This window comes from Thamnophis sirtalis, unplaced genomic scaffold, assembly GCF_051295495.1.
Source record: "Thamnophis sirtalis isolate CommonGarterSnake01/CBP01778 unplaced genomic scaffold, rThaSir2_p1.2 scaffold_9, whole genome shotgun sequence".
Lineage (NCBI taxonomy): Eukaryota > Metazoa > Chordata > Lepidosauria > Squamata > Natricidae > Thamnophis > Thamnophis sirtalis.
The window spans coordinates 69,908,640-69,924,508 of NW_028261389.1; the positions used below are offsets into that span (position 1 = coordinate 69,908,640).

The 15,869-nt window shown below is 44.7% G+C and overlaps 1 protein-coding gene across 3 annotated transcripts in view; it reads left to right on the forward strand.

Moving 5' to 3' along the window:
• The window catches only part of PRR5 (proline rich 5), a 100,169-nt gene that overhangs the window by 19,099 nt on the left and 65,201 nt on the right, over positions 1–15,869 (forward strand). For all 3 annotated transcript variants that reach the window (XM_087722218.1, XM_087722217.1, XM_087722216.1), the window contains exon 2: positions 11,225–11,375. In XM_087722218.1, the coding sequence (XP_087578344.1) occupies positions 11,314–11,375 (62 nt within the window). In that variant the 5' untranslated portion in view covers positions 11,225–11,313. The remainder of the gene's footprint in view (positions 1–11,224; positions 11,376–15,869) is intronic.

The following is a 15,869-nucleotide window of genomic DNA, read 5'->3' on the forward strand; positions in this document are numbered from 1 at the left end:
AAAGCGTGCATGTAAAATGGAACAGAGGATTTGCAGCCCAAGTTTAAATTTGATTGACCCTCTGAAGATCTTTCTGCTTTATATTCACTCTAGTCCTAATAAAACCAATGTAATTTTGCAATAGATTTAAAGCGTGCTGCCCTGTTCCCCCTACATATGTCGAGAGTTCTACGGGAGTTTATTCAAACTCCCCAAACACGTCCTCAGAAAGCACCCCTATTTCGCAGGTTTGGACTCCAAGCTCAGAGTCACTGGGTAACAAGTCCAATGGGCACACACAATGTCCAGAAAAACAATCCATGATTCAAACAGGCCAGGATACACCGCACAAACACACAAGGCATGGAGCAACACTCAACTCCTCAGGACGGGGTACAGTAGGCAATGCAGTGCAGCCCTTCATGAGAGGCGAGGTTGCCTCCTCGTGAGTAGTCTAGCTGCCTGACGTTGTGCCTGTCCCCTCTCTGTTCTACGTGCCCTCGGATCAGGAGGAGGTGTGGACTCCACCTCCTCATTGCTAACAGGTGGCAGCTGCTCCCAGTCCTTGCCAGAAGCCTTCTGGCCAACTTCCTGCAGGTCGCCTCCCTCAGCCTGTCGCTGGTCCCATCAACCCAGCTGAGGCTAATCCAGGGGTCAGCAACCTTAAACATTCAAAGAGCCACAAAAGTCCTAACCAGATGCCCCCTGTTCAATTCTGAAGCCAACTAGAAGTCTGGTTCCTCCACCATAGAGTCTCCTCCTAGCGTGGCGTCCTTTTTCCTCTACCTGTCCTAACTGAAAGCCCTATCAATTGTGAAGCCAACTGGCGACAGTGAGACACAGCAGAGGAATGAAAGACCCACATGCGGCTCCAGAGCCGCAGGTTGATGATCCCTGGGCTAATCCAACAGGTTAGTATTCTCTGTGCCCCAATCCTGATCAATATTTGGCTCGATGCTTTCCTCTGCAGACTCAAACTTACCCTCCTCCTCTGAGCTCGCATCTGGAGAACATAAAGATGGAAGTAATCTAAAATTCCCTGATTACAATAGGATTGGGCAAGAAAAGGGTAAACTCACTTGTCAATTATTGTCTTGTTGAACTATACAGTTCAGAGCAAATTGAGTTGGAAGGAGATGAGTTGGAGGAGATCCCCACATTTGTTGCTGAAAGCAGGAGTTGCCCACTACAAGGCATAATGACATCATGGTTCAAACTGTGTGAAATATGTAATGGCATAATTTGTATAATGACCTCATGAGCTGTATGGCATCACTCTCCTTGTCCATAAGAGCAGAAAGTTGCTTTGAGTTTGTGGATTCATCACTTTTCCTTCTCGGGATGATGAGAAAAAGATGACACTATGTTTGAGGGTTGAAACCAGGATAAGTCTGACTGTTGATTGGACTTACCGTATTTTTCAGAGTATAAGAAGCACCTTTTTCTTTTAAAAAGGGGGGTAAAAATCTGGGTGCGTCTTATACACTGAATACAGCATTTTTAGCCTCCCAAAACACCGCCCCCTTTGCAAAAATGGCCATGCATAGCCTTTAGGAGGCTTCCAAAGTGCTCCTGGGGGCTGGGGAAAGCAAAAATGAGTGAAAAATGGGCTATTTTTTGCTCGTTTTTGCCCCTCCAAGCCCCCAAAAACACTCTACAAGCTTCCTAAAGGTTATGCATGCCCTTTTTTGACAAAAAAAACAGGCCTGTTTTTGTGAAACATGGGCCATTTTTGGGAGGTGCAAAAACTTTTTTTATGCAGAGTGCAAAAACTTTTTTTTTTAATTTGCCTCTTCAAAATCTTGGTGCGTCTTATACACGGGTGCGTCTTATACTGCAAAAATATGGTAGTTACCAATTCTGGTCTAACGTCTACAATTCTTTGTTCTGACATCAATTGATGTAATCAAGAGTTTGTTTTCCATTGCTGCCACCCATTGAACTCCATAACCATAACTGATCTGGGAATGTCTTTCCCCTACAAGCACCTGCACTCAGGTGTTATAAGAGGCACTTGGCATTGATGGTATCTGATTTCACTGGGTCACTGTTTAACTGAGTAGCTTTTCCAAAAGCTATTTTTAAAAAAAACCCTTTCTTAAGCAGTCAGCATGCAAAACCATCCTCATTTTGTTCCAGTGACTTTGACCAAAGGCAGTACTGTATTTCAGGAGAGGGATGGGAGAATGAATTCAAATCTGTCTCTTCACAGCCTTTGTAGCTGTACAGCCATGGTAAATTATGACCTGTCTCCAGCTCAGAATTTCAGTTCTTAGTCACTCGAACAAGAAGCAGCCCTCGAGTTGAGTTGAGGTTCTGAAGTATCTTCATGCATTTGGTGACAATACAGAAGTGATTTTGCATTTTGACTTCCCATTATAACCGTGGCATTTTCTGGTGGGCTTCCATTCTGAAAGCTATCTTGTTCTTTCTCAAGTGCAACCAAAGTCAGCCAGTTTTTGCCGCCTACTGTGATTTCTTGTGATTACGTGTGTGTGTGTGTGTGTGTGTGTGTGTGTGTGTGTGTGTGTGTGTGTGTAAGAGAGAGAGAGAGAGAGAGAGAGAGAGAGAGAGAGAGAGAGAGAGAGAGAGAGAGAGATATGGTATTCAGCAGGTTCTGACCAGTTGTGGAGAACTGGTAGTGGAAATTTTGAGTAGTTTGGAGAACAGGTAAATATCACCTCTGACTGGCCCCACCCCCATCTATTCTCTGCCCCTCGAGTTCCAGCTGATCAGGAGGGAATGGATATTTTACAGTATCCTTCCCCCGCCATGCCCACCAAGCCACACCCATCAAGCTGTGCCACACCCACTAAGCCACACCCACAGAACCAGTAGTAAAAAAATTTGAATCCCACCTTGTGTGTGTGTGTGTGTGTGTGTGTGTGTGTGTGCATGCGTGCGTGTGTGTGTGTGTAAAAGTAATGTAGGCATAAATATTCATAACTAGCAAATCTCAATGCCCTTCTCTTGCTAGTATCCTCAAGAACGAATTACTGTCTTAATAGAGAAAAAAAGGTATCGGGTTACATTGCCATTGAAATGCTGATAAGGTTTACCGAGAATTTCAATGTCGGCCTTTTTATGTGCCAGTTAGCACTCATTCCTTCTATGTTTCTATTCTGCTAGCACGCTCCCACGCATCCAAGAATTTATTTTGCTCACAGGAGCTCTGCCTGTCTTGTGCAACACACACACACAAAGAAATAGCAAGCTTTGATGACACCGGTGGCTACTATCTTTGCTTTGTTAACCTACACCCTGTGGGCATCCTTAACAAGGGAAGAAATCAACTATGATATATCTTTGATATAATCTCTTTGATTTGGAATTCTGGAAGTGGAAATTCACAAATCTTTAAAGTGGCCAAGCTTGAAAACCACTAATTTAGAGCAATGTTTGGGTAAAAGTTTCATCAACTTGCTGGGTTTAATTGTAACCTATTATGCCGATCGATTAAACGCAACAAGTTATAATAAGGAAACTTATTATACCAATCAAATGAGGGACGCGGTGGCTCAGTGGCTAAGACGCTGAGCTTGTCGTTCAGAAGGTCGGCAGTTCAGCGGTTCTAATCCCTAGCGCCGCATAATGGAGTGAGCTCCCGTTACTTGTTCCAGCTTTTGCCAACCTAGCAGTTCGAAAGCAAATAAAAAATGTAAGTAGAAAAATAGGGACCCCCTTTGGTGGGAAGGTAACTGCTATGTGTGCCTTCGGTGTTGAGTCATGCTGGCCACATGACCACGGAGATGTCTTTGGACAGCACTGGCTCTTTGGCTTAGAAATGGAGATGAGCACCGCCCCCTAGAGCCAGAAACGATTAGCATGCATGTGTGGGGATGGGGGGGAACCTTTACCTTACTATACCGATCGAAGGCTAAATGGCAAGCGCATGATATATTTTGTCCCTGCTGCACGTAGAACGCCTAACAAATTTCAAGATTTAGATAAACACCCAACTTGGGGACTCTTCCTGTTCCTGGTCTCTGTCCTTCTGCTTTTGCAGACTTTGGAAATTGGTATTTTCTAATAGAAAAGTCTCTATTAAGATAGCAGACATTTGTGGCTGCACATTTTGCAAATTTCCAGTGTTCTCTAAATACATTATGAAAGTACTGGTAACATTTACCCTTCAGCTGAAGTTGGCAAAATACAAGAATCATGTTTCTAAAAGGTTGAAAGATTCTGTGGAAAGATAAGCCTCACTCATTTTTTCCCCACTGGGTGTAAGCTCTGTTCTTTCTTACATTCTTGCAGCTTCTATAGTTCTTGGTTAAGATGGCTAGGTGCACTGGTAGGATTCAGCCAGTTCGCACCTATTCGGGGGAACCGGTTGTTAACTTTCCAAGCAGTTTAGAGAACCGGTTGTTGGAAGAAATCTCATTTTGGTTTTTTCCCCCCATTTTACAGGGCTAATCCTGTAAGGAAGGCAGGAAGGAAACATTCTGGTGTTGTTTCTAGCTTAATCTTTATTGCCCTGCTTGCAGAAACTGCCTCTCCGGTTAACCCTTATTAAATTGTAACAGCTAAGGCGAAGCACCCATCGACATGAGTGACATTGAGTTGACCACACCCACCCAGTCACATGACCACTGAGCCCAGAGTCACTTGACAACTTTTTGGGACCTTATGACAAAGTCAGTGGGGAAGCCAGATTCACAGATTGTTCTTCTGCTTTCCATATTATACCCTATTTCACCTCTGCCCTATCTCCTCTGCCTCTCTCCTCCTCCCTACTTCCTTTCTTCCGTCTACCATCCCTCTCTTCTCTACTTCCCCTTCCTCTCTCCTTCTCCTCCCTCCTCTTTCCACTCCTCCTCTCTCTCCTCCTCTTTCTCTCCCTTCTGTTTCCCTCTCTCCTATCCCCTGTCTTCCTCCTTTCCTCTCCCTTTCCCCTTTCCACACTGTCCGCTTAGTTTGCATGGCGTATTTCAGCGTCCGAGCAAGCTTCATTTAATATTGATGGTATTAATAATTGCATTCTAATAAACATCTTTCATATTAATAGCTTTACCTACGTCCTTCTTTTAACAGTATACATATATATGAATTCCAGTAAATATTGACAATATTGCAAATCTTTTATTTTACTCTGCTGTTACTACAGTGTCAGGGTTCCAAGTAACACCCCGAATGAAAAAAAGACTCAGAGGCTTGAAGTTCCTCAAAGTTCCATTTTATTAGAGATGTCATATTGGCATATCTGGGAAAACCCGAATCTGAAAGCTTCCAGGTTTTCCTCACCCAAATGAAAGTCCAAGCCCCTGCCCAGTACCCACATGTCCATCACATGGCCCAATCAGGCATCGTCCCAACTGGAGATGCCTCCCAGTCATATCCCTCCAGGTGCAGGGCAAGATGTCCTTGACTCTCTGAGAAAGGAATGTTGTTATTACTATATATCTTCCATACTCTGTATAATCCCCCCTCCCATTTTCCCACAGCAGAAAATGTGGCAGGCCTGAAGGCCCAGTGTCGGGTGGGTTTCAACCGGTTCACGGCGGTCCCTGCAAACCGGTTGGTCGGCGAACCCGGAAGTAAGTAACTTCCAGGAATGGCGACTGGCCCGCCCGCCTGCGCTCCTTACCCCCGGTTTTGATGAGTTCTGCGCTTCCATGCATGCGCAGGACGCATACAGCGCCTGCGTGATCCTCCAGGAGCATGCGTGCGCCGCGCACGTGCACGAGGACGCCGCCGGCCCCGTTCCAAACGAACCAGTTGGAACGGGGCGAGAAACTCACCCCTGCCCAGTGTAATAGATGTATGTATGTCCTGAAGGAATCTATTAAAGCAGAGAACAATATCCTATATATTTATAGGATGCCACAATCGAAGGTGATTTTTGGCAGCTCACATAAAAATATATTACAACACAAACTCTATGCAAAAATAAAATCCTGACAACACATTTGAGAATTCTTGCAAAGAATTATCAATTATTGTCTATTATTGATTCTTCAATTCTTCTTATCATTATCATCAGTTTCTGCATTAACGTATGAATTAAATAATTAGAGGGAATGAAGTAGCAATGGTTTAAAATGCTGTACTCTTTGTATATTAAAGACATGAAACTTTAATGCCAAAGATTGCACGTCTCTTCATGAGATGAAGTCCAGTTTGTTCCCAATCAACTTTTTTTCCCCTCTTGCTTTGAAGCAATGCTTAACATAGAGAGATACTTTTTTTTTTCATCGTCTTTCTGGGATCATCTTGAAAGCTCTTTATTTTGCAGGCAGCTGCTCTGGTTTATCTTTAGTTTCCACTCCATCTTCCCATTGTTCCCTTTGCCTCGCTCCCTTCTTCAGTTCAGACTCCCTTTGTGGCACACAGTTGTGTGACTCACAACCAGTCTTCCCACACAGAAAGGCCCTCCAGCCCAAATGGAATTGCTGTCAAGATGAGCAGCAAAGCAGCTGAAAGGTTTCATGGTGTGGGGAAGGAGCGCCCTCTTCAGACGCACCAGGAAAATCCACTAATAATTAAAAATGGAAGTGCCCCCACACCCCAAAACCCCGAATAATATCTTGGGTTCTCTGGAAGGAAAAAAAAATGACACCCATTCATTTGTATTTTTTTAAATGATACTTTGAGACAGAATATACTTTATTCCTTGAGGCTGGAAATAGCATCCTCTGAGGAATTCTGTCTGAAGTTTTAGTTTTGGGTGTTCATTCAAATAGCCCCATCTGAGATTTTATTTATTTGTCAGTCTCCCTCCCTCCCTCCCCTCTCTCTCTCACACACAGATAGAATAACAGAGTTGGAAGGGACCTTGGAGGTCTTCTAATCCAACCCCCTGCTTAAGACAGGAAAGCCTACACCACTTCATACAAATGGTTATCCAACATCTTCTTTAAAACTTCCAGTGTTGGAGCATTCACAACTTCTGGAGGCAATTTGTTCCACTGATTAATCGTTCCAACTGTCCGGAAATGTCTCCTTAGTTCTAAGTTGCTTCTCTTTGATTAGTTTCTACCCATTGCTTCTTACACTCAGGTGCTTTGGAGAATAGCTTGACTCCCCCTTCTTTGTGGCAGCCCCTGAGATATTGATGGATATATCAATAAAGGGAAATAACAGAAAATTATTTTCAAGGGAAAATAAAGTGCAAAGCCATCAGCCAGCATTGGATTCAGAGCCCGTTTATCTTCTTCAATTATATTTTTAATTGTATACCTAAAAAACCCAAAAGGGAAAAATAATAGCAGTGTACATTTCTCACCAAACTGTTCTTCCATATATTCACCTTTTATTGTACGATTACAGAATAGAAAGAGTAGTAGAGCTGGAAAGGACCTTGGAGGTCATCTAGTCCAATCCCCTGCTCAAGAAGGAGACCCCATACCATTCTGGACAGATGGCTATCCGATCTCTTCTTTAAAATCTCCAGTAATTGATCACCCACAACTTCTGAAGGCAAGCCACCCCACAGGTTGATTGTTCTCACTGACAGGAAATTTCTCCTTAACTTCTAGGTTGGATTTTGCTTTGTTAAGCTTCCATCCCTTACTTCTTGTCTTGCCCTCAGGTACTTTGAGAAGTACCGTTTCTTAGTAGACATAGGTGTCTGTTGTGGCCCAGCAGGATCCGGTTGAGCTGCTGATGGACTCGGATAGCGAGGAACCATATGAGTCTTCCCTGGAAGATGTGGAGGATCCTGGGCAGGGTTCAGACTCAGAGCTGGGACCAGAGAGGCTGGTTGGCCACCAAGAGGGGCCTGAGGCATGGAGCAGTGGGGAAGATCAAAAGGAGTTTGTCCCTGATGCTAGGTTGAGAAGGGCTGAGAAACAGAAGACGCAACTCCGTAGGCAGTCTCATAAAAGATAATTAAGCACAGGTGGCTGTGGATTGGCCCCTCCCAAGACGGTTTATAAGTGAGGCGTTGGGAGGGAACATTTGCGGGAAACAACCGTTCGAACTAGGATTGAAGAAATCTGTCTGTATTCTAGCTGTGTCATGTGGATGATCTGCATTGCTTCATTTGAACTTTCTGGGTTGCTTCCAAGCTATTATCTTGAACGTGAGTTGCCTGGGCCCGCAGTCAAAGGATTTGTTATCTCATTAATTAAATAGTGGCAAACAGCCATGCCTGTGTTCTGGTTTATTCACAGGCCAGTGGGGGGGGGGGGGGAGAGTGTCAGAACAGGTGTTCTAGTATATGTTTGCTCTGATTTGGGTCATATTGAATGCGATGTATTATTGGGGACTGTCTTCCCCAAAGGACCACCCTATAATTCAGGATGAACGACTGTTTTTCTCCTGAATGTTTTTCTGACTTTTCAGTTAGCTAAAAAAGAGCTATTGTGGTTAGGATGCAATACTGCAGGGCTAACTCACTGGTTACTCCAGGAGTTCGATTCTGAGCAGCTCAAGGTTGACACAGCCTCCCATCCTTCTGAGGTGGATAAAATGAAGACACAGGATGTTGTTGGCAATATACTGATTCTGTAAACCACTTAGGGCTGTAAAGCACTGTGAAGCGGTAAGGTAAAGGTTCGCCTCGCACATATGTGCTAGTCGTTCCCGACTCTAGGGGGCCATGCTCAACTCCGTTTCAAAGCTGAAGAGCCAGCACTTTCCAAAGACATCTCTGTGGTCACGTGGCCAGCATGACTAAATGCCGAAGGCGCATGGAATGCTGTTACCTTCCCACCAAAGGTGGTTCCTATTTTTCTACTTGCATTTTGTACGTGCTTTCGAACTGCTAGGTTGGCAGAAGCTGGGACAAGTAACGGGAGCTCACGTGCTTAAGCGGCACTAGGGACTCGAACCGCCAAACTGCTGAACTTTCTGATCGACAAGCTCAACCTCTTAGCCACTGAGCCACCGCGTCCCTTTTTATGAAGCAGTATGTAAGTCTAAGTGCTACTGCTATTGCTAGCCCACCCATAATGGACCAACCTGCGCAGGTTTCAAATCTAGCAGCCTTCCACCCTCAAAAGAGCTGTGTGCTGAAAACCTCCATCTGTTCTGTTTGAGCCCAGTTGTCGCTGTTAATGCACAAGGATCAGAGGAAGAATTTCATTGACTCTTTTGCACGCCTTGAATCCCAAGGATCGTAGAACCTGGCGGGGAGAAAGATGATAGGGCCTTTTGCTTCCAAATAGACCCAAGCAACTGTTCAGTTAATTATAGACTTGAGAAGAAGCCCTGGGAAATCAAAGTCAATATCCCTTGCTCGGAGAAGGTGCCAGATAGGAAGGAGAAATGAATCTGTAGAAAATATTTCCATAATGCCATTTCTGTCCTTTGGTGATCTCCGAAGGTTAGGCATCACCAAGCCTGGCGATCAGGCTCAGAGGAAAAGCCATTGCATTTCCTTCCAGTCTAGTCAGGGACTGACCACCTGTGCTTTAAAATGATGTTGTTTGATATACTGTATTTTTCGGAGTATAAGACTCAAAAAAGAGGCTGAAAATCTGGGTGCGTCTTATAAACTGAATACAGCATTTTGACCTCTCGAAACTCCACCCCCTTCACCAAAATGGCCGTGCATAGACTTATGGAGGCTTTCAGAGAGCACCTGGGGGCTGGGAAGGGCAGAAATGAGCAAAGTGTGGGCCATTTTTTGCTCAATTTTGCCCCTTCCCCAGCCCCCAGGAGCACTCTATAAGCTTCCTAATGCCCTTTTTTTTTTTGACAAAAAAGGGGCCAATTTTTGCAAAAAACGGGCCATTTTCTGCTCCCCCCTGGGAACATTCTACCAATCTCCTAAGGGCTATTCCTACCCTTTTTTAAAAGGGGGGGGCATTTTCATGAAAAACAGGTCATTTTGGGGAGGTTTGCAGAGTGCAAAACCTTTTTAAAAAAATTTGCCTCTTCAAAACCTTGGTGCGTCTTGTACTCCAGTGCGTCTTATACTCCGAAAAATATGGTATTAAACCCCTTTAATATATACTTGTGATGGCGAACCTATGGCACGTGTGGCAGAGGTAGCACGCAGAGCCCTCTCTGTGGGCACATGCGCCGTTGCCAGCTGCTCTTCTGGTTTCCGGGATGCACATGCACGCTGGCCAGCTGTTCTTTGCAGGCACTGGAGCACTGGAAAATGACCTGAAAACAGCCTAAAAACAGGCATGCCTGCACCGCACCAACCAACTGGTCTTCATGTTTCCAGTGCTCCAATGAGCTTTAAGGTTTGGGCACTTGGGGCCGAAAAGGTTCGCCATCACTGATATATGCATTTGTTTAGTTTTAGTTTTCCAGAACAGCCAATGTTTACTGTAAACCAGGGGTGAAATCTAGCAGGTTCTAAGAGTTTCTGGAGAACCAGTAGTGGAAATTTTGAGTAGTTTGGAGAACCAGAAAGGCCACCTCTGGCTGGTCCCAGAGTGGGGAGGGAATGGAGATTTTGCAGTATCCTTACCTAGAGTGGGGAGGGAATGGAGATTTTACAGTATCCTTCCCCTGGAGTGGGGAGGGAATGGAGAGTTTAAAGTATCTTTCCCCTGGAGTGGGGAGGGAATGGAGATTTTACAGTATCCTTCCCCTGGAGTGGGGAGGGAATGGAGAGTTTAAAGTATCTTTCCCCTGGAGTGGGGAGGGAATGGAGATTTTACAGTATCCTTCCCCTGGAGTGGGCTGGGAATGGAGATTTTACAGTATCCTTCCCCTGGAGTGCGGAGGGAATGGAGATTTTACAGTATCCTTTCCCTGGAGTGGAGAGGGAATGGAGATTTTACAGTATTCTTCCCCTGGAGGCGGGAGGGAATGGAGATTTTACAGTATCCTTCCCCTGGAGTGAGGAGGGAATGGAGATTTTACAGTATTCTTCCCCTGGAGTGGGCTGGGAATGGAGATTTTACAGTATTTTTCCCCTGGAGGGGGTTGGGAATGGAGATTTTACAGTATCCTTCCCCTGGAGTGGGGAGGGAATGGAGATTTTACACCCGCCCTGCGGCCCATTTTTGCTTGGGGGGCAGGAGGCCTAGTGCTGCCTGTCACACACCCCTGGTCACACCCACCCAGCTGGTCATTAGAGCAGAGAACCAGTTGTTAAATTATTTGAATCCCGCCACTGCCTGGAGAGAATTGAATTCTGTTTTGTTAATTATGCTGTGGTTAATGCTGGGGCTCTAAAAATTGTGTGTCGGTGCAAATACAAACTGTTATTTTGTGTGAACTGCCCCTAAGTGATTTCTCTAGTCTCAGAAGCTAAGTCGGGTTGGGCTAGCCTTTGAATCAAGAATCAGCTGAAAGGAGATTTCATAGTTTTATGTAATATTTTTTTTTTAATCTGCAGGGCTCTTTTTCCAACATCACTTGTGCAGTTTTCATCAAGTGCCAGAATCCTCCGTTTCTGGCCCACAGAAAAGGAAAGAGAACAGGCACATGAGAGAAAAACCACGTTATTTCGCTCACTTCTACTCCACTTCTACTGCAACCCTCAGCAGGTATGTTCCTTGTCAGTTTTTTGATGTACCTCAGTGGTGGGTTACACCCGGTACGCCCCGATATGTACAGGTACAGGTACCATTCCGCTATGGTGCTCCCGAAGGCCCACCCACGCTCCTTACCACTATTTGAGCTGTTCAGGGCTTCTGCGCATGCACACAGAGCATACGGTGCCTGCACAACGCTCCGCCAAGCAGCTGGAGCATTGTGGAGGCATCTCAGAGCATCGCAGGCAGTAAGTACGCATGTGCGTGCTGCTCGCATTCATGTGATGGATGCCCGGCCCTGTTGTATCCTTCAAAAAATGAACTTTCAGGTGCTACAAATAATCTTCAAACTTACGATGACAGCTGAACCCAAAATGCTTGTGGTTAAATGAAAAATTTGCTAATTGAATTTTGCCCCATTTTACGAACTTTCTTGCCGCATTTGTTAAGTGAGCCACTGCAGCTGTTAGTTTAGTAACGGGGCTGTTAAGCGAGTCTGGCTTCCCCATCGACTCTGCTTGTCAGAAGGTCGCAAAAGAGGACCGCGTGACACACATACACACACACACACACCCCGGGGCACTGCAACCGTCGTAAATATGAACCAGTTGTCAAGCATCCGAATGTAAGTCACATGGCCATGGGCATGCCGCAACGGTTGTATGTAAAAATTGGTCATAAATCAATTTTTCTGTAACCTGTAACCTCGAATGGTCACTAAATGAATTGTTTTAAGTTGAGGACTACCTGTACTAGCTGTAACCTTCCCTTTTTTCCCCAATTCTTCCGTTTTGACTGAAAGCATCTCCTGGCAGAAGATAGTTCTTCAGGATAAGAAATATGTTATAATCTCGGAGACAGACTGTTTGCTTGAAGCAAGTGCACGATTCCATATTGATTTGACAAATATAGGATTTCTTTTTTTTTAATGCCCTATTTTGATTTCCATAGTTACATATGGCATTGGTGTGGCCAGAATGTGACCTTGATTAGGGTCCCATTCTTTGCGGAAGTCTTGTGCGGGGTGTGTGAAGAAATTGGCCTCCCTCCTTCTGCCATGAAATTATGATTATTGGAACAATAATTTCTATTTGCATCATTTGCGCCAGGGGTGTCAAACTCTAGGCCCGTGGGCCAGATCCGGCCTGCGGATTGCTTAGATCTGGCCCGCAAAGCTGCCCTGGAAACAGCGAAGAACTGGCCCACGGTGCCTCTACCAGCAAAAACATAACTCGGGAGGGCTATGTGTGCCTCCCCGAGTTCCATTTTTGCTGGCAGAGGGCTGCAAGAGGCTGTCCAGGTCAAAAATGGAGCTTGGGGCCCCCACACCCACCCTGACCACGCCCACTCTGGCCGCCACCCTGACGATCCCCCACCCCCAAGGTAAAATGCAACCCTGATGCGTCCCAAATGAAATCGAGTTTGACATCCATGACCTGAGCTCTTTTCTCCTGTGGGAGACAAGGATGTGAGGGAAATAATCCTATGTTTTTCCTTCCATGTTTTTAAGGAAGATGTACGAGCATATCTTTACCAGTGGTGGGTTTGCAGCTCTCTCTCTCTCCCTCTCTCTCTCTCTCTCTCTCTCCCTCCCTCCCTCCCTCCCTCTCCCTCTCCCTCTCTCCCTCCCTCCCTCCCTCCCTCTCTCTCTCTCTCTCACTCTCTCTCTCTCACACACACACACAGAGTCATATGGTGACAGAGTATTTAGCTTGTTAAGAACATGTACTAAATCACTATATCCCCAAACTGAAAATATGACAATTCGGATATGCGTGATATGTATTTTTCAGATAACCCTTTTTCTCGGTGGCCTGTGATGGTATCTTTGGCTACCAGCCAGTAGAGGGAGCCCTTTTCAACAAGGGGTTAAGATGGAAATCTGATTACTATTGGTGTTACTAATGACCTAGAGTAATACTCAGCAGACTGAGTTTAGGTAACAAATTATATGGGTTTTGGAAGGGAAAAGAATAGGATGGTTCAGGAAGGGAATGTCCTTTTCAAACTGATTTGCTAGTCTTTGTTTCGCTTTGTTATTCAAGGAAGCTGTTGTCAGGCATCAGATCTGAGCCATAAAACCACAAGTGAACACCAGAGGGCAGTAACAACTTACTCATCACAGGTTGACCTTTGCTGCCCTCTAATGGTGATGGTAGATTTTGACAGGGGAGGTCTGCCAATCTTCCTGCATTTTAGTTAAAACTAGAGACATAACCAGGCATTACATGACATTACACTGAGCCACGATGGTGCAGTGGTTAGCGTGCAGTATTGCAAGCTACTTCTGCTGATTGCCTGAAATTTGGCAGTTCAAATCTCACTAAGCTCAACGTTGACTCAACCTTCCATCCTTCTGAGGTGGATAAAATGAGGACCCAAATTGTTGGGGGCAATATGCTGACTCTGTAAACTATATAGAGAGGGCTGTAGAGCACTGTGAAGCAGTATATAAGTCTAAGTGCTATTGCTACATTGGAGTAATATTTGCTTTAGGTTTCCAAGTAGGTATGTGAAGGATTTTCTTTCCATTTAATTGGTGCTAGTCATCCTTTTGCATATCTTGCATATTATGGCTGAAGTCCTAGAGGTGAAATGAATGGCCAAATATTTAGGTTCAACTTGTGTAAATATGACATTGGGTGTCGCTATAAGTTTATAGCAGAGTTCTGTAGCAAGTAGACTTTGCTTGTATGGTAAGCTAAGCAGGATCTTTGGAAATAAATATTAATAAATATCTACAGCACAGCACCATCATGTGCCATGCCATCAGTGGCATCCCTGGGGGTAAGGTGATCAAAATTTGCAAGATGGTGGATACATTTTCATGAATTTAGGCCTGTTCCTGTTTGAATGTTTGAATGTTGAATGTTTATTTTATTTATATGCCGCCCTTTTCCCCCGAAGGGGACTCAGGGTGGCTCACAACTCAACCAAGGGAGGGGGATACATACAAAAATTAAAACAACGCGCAACAATACATAATTTAAAACACACAACAGTCATACCATTCGAGAAGGGGGTAGAAGCTTTTTAGCCCCAGGCCTGTCGGAATAGCCAGGTTTTAAGGGCTTTGCCGAAGGTCTGGAGGGTGGTGAGGGTTCGAATCTCCACAGGGAGTTCGTTCCAGAGGGTCGGAGCGGCCACAGAGAAGGCTCTCCTCCAGGTAGTCGCCAGTCGACACTGGCCGGCGGATGGAATTCGGAGGAGGCCTAATCTGTGGGATCTAATCGGTCTAGAGGAGGTAATTGGCAGCAGGCGGTCTCTCAAGTACCTGTTCCTCATGCTCTTTTTCAATTTTTGAGCTCCTAGTCCAGGGGTGGCAACCGTAAACACTCAAAAGATCCACAAAGGTCCTAACCAGAAGCCCCCCGTTGAATTCCGGAAGTCCAGTTCCTCCACCATAGAGTCTCCTCCTAGCCTGGTGTCCTTTTCCCTTAACCTGTCCTAACCAAAAGCCCTATCAATTGTGGAGCCAAACGGAAAACCTGCTCCTGGAGCACCGTGCTTGACCCCCTAACAGGAAGCTCCTCTCAAAATTGTGGTGCCAACTGGCGACAGGGAGCCGCAGCAGAAGGATAAAAGAGCCACATGCGGCTCCAGAGCCGCGGGTTGCTGATCCCTGTCCTAGTCTCTGCAGTATTAATGGCTTTGCACTGTAACTATACACAATCACCTCTTTCATGCATGCACAAAAATTTTTAAGCATGTACAATTAAAGCAAAACTTACCTTGTCTCAGCACTATGTCTATAAATGTATACCCAGGCTTCTCATAATTAAGAAAAATAAATAGAATTATTTTTTAAAAAGTTGTTATATGTATACATGCATAACACCATTCAGTACATGGAATGCTCAGTTTGGACTGAGTGTTAATTGTATGTCCTACTCAGGTCATACAAACAAATAATTGCAAACCTACCCAGTTCTTAAGTGAGTAGGTTTTGCCTATATGTACTGCACAATTCAGCATTGCTGTTGGGTTTCCAAAAAAGGTTCTAAAAATACCTATGAAGAACCGTTAAAAACCAATGCTGATTTTTCCTATGAAAAAATTTCAAGCCTCTTTTCAAACAATCAGTATTTTCACTGTTCATGTTTGCAATCATCAACATGCATAATAATCTACCCAAATTCCATTTAAAATTTGAGCTTGGCTTTGATGCATTGGTATTTATTATTTTTGTTTTTAAAAAAAGGAAATTAAGGGAAATGTACTGTGTTGGAAAAGTTAACTGAAAGACAGTATAATTCTGTTCAGCATGCTAGTTTGGGGATTCTGGGATTTGAAGTCCACACATCTTAAAGATGCCAAGGTTGAGAAATACAGTTTTGTTGACTTGATGTGCGCATCTGTACTGTTTTCCTGGCAACCGTATAGAAGCAAATTGCCTTCCTTCCTGATAGTTCCATTAACTTCTCAGTCTAATTTTCAGACCTAGAATTCCTGATGGTTGCCCATCCAAGTGGAAACCACAGGGCATCCTGCTTTATTCTTGTTAGT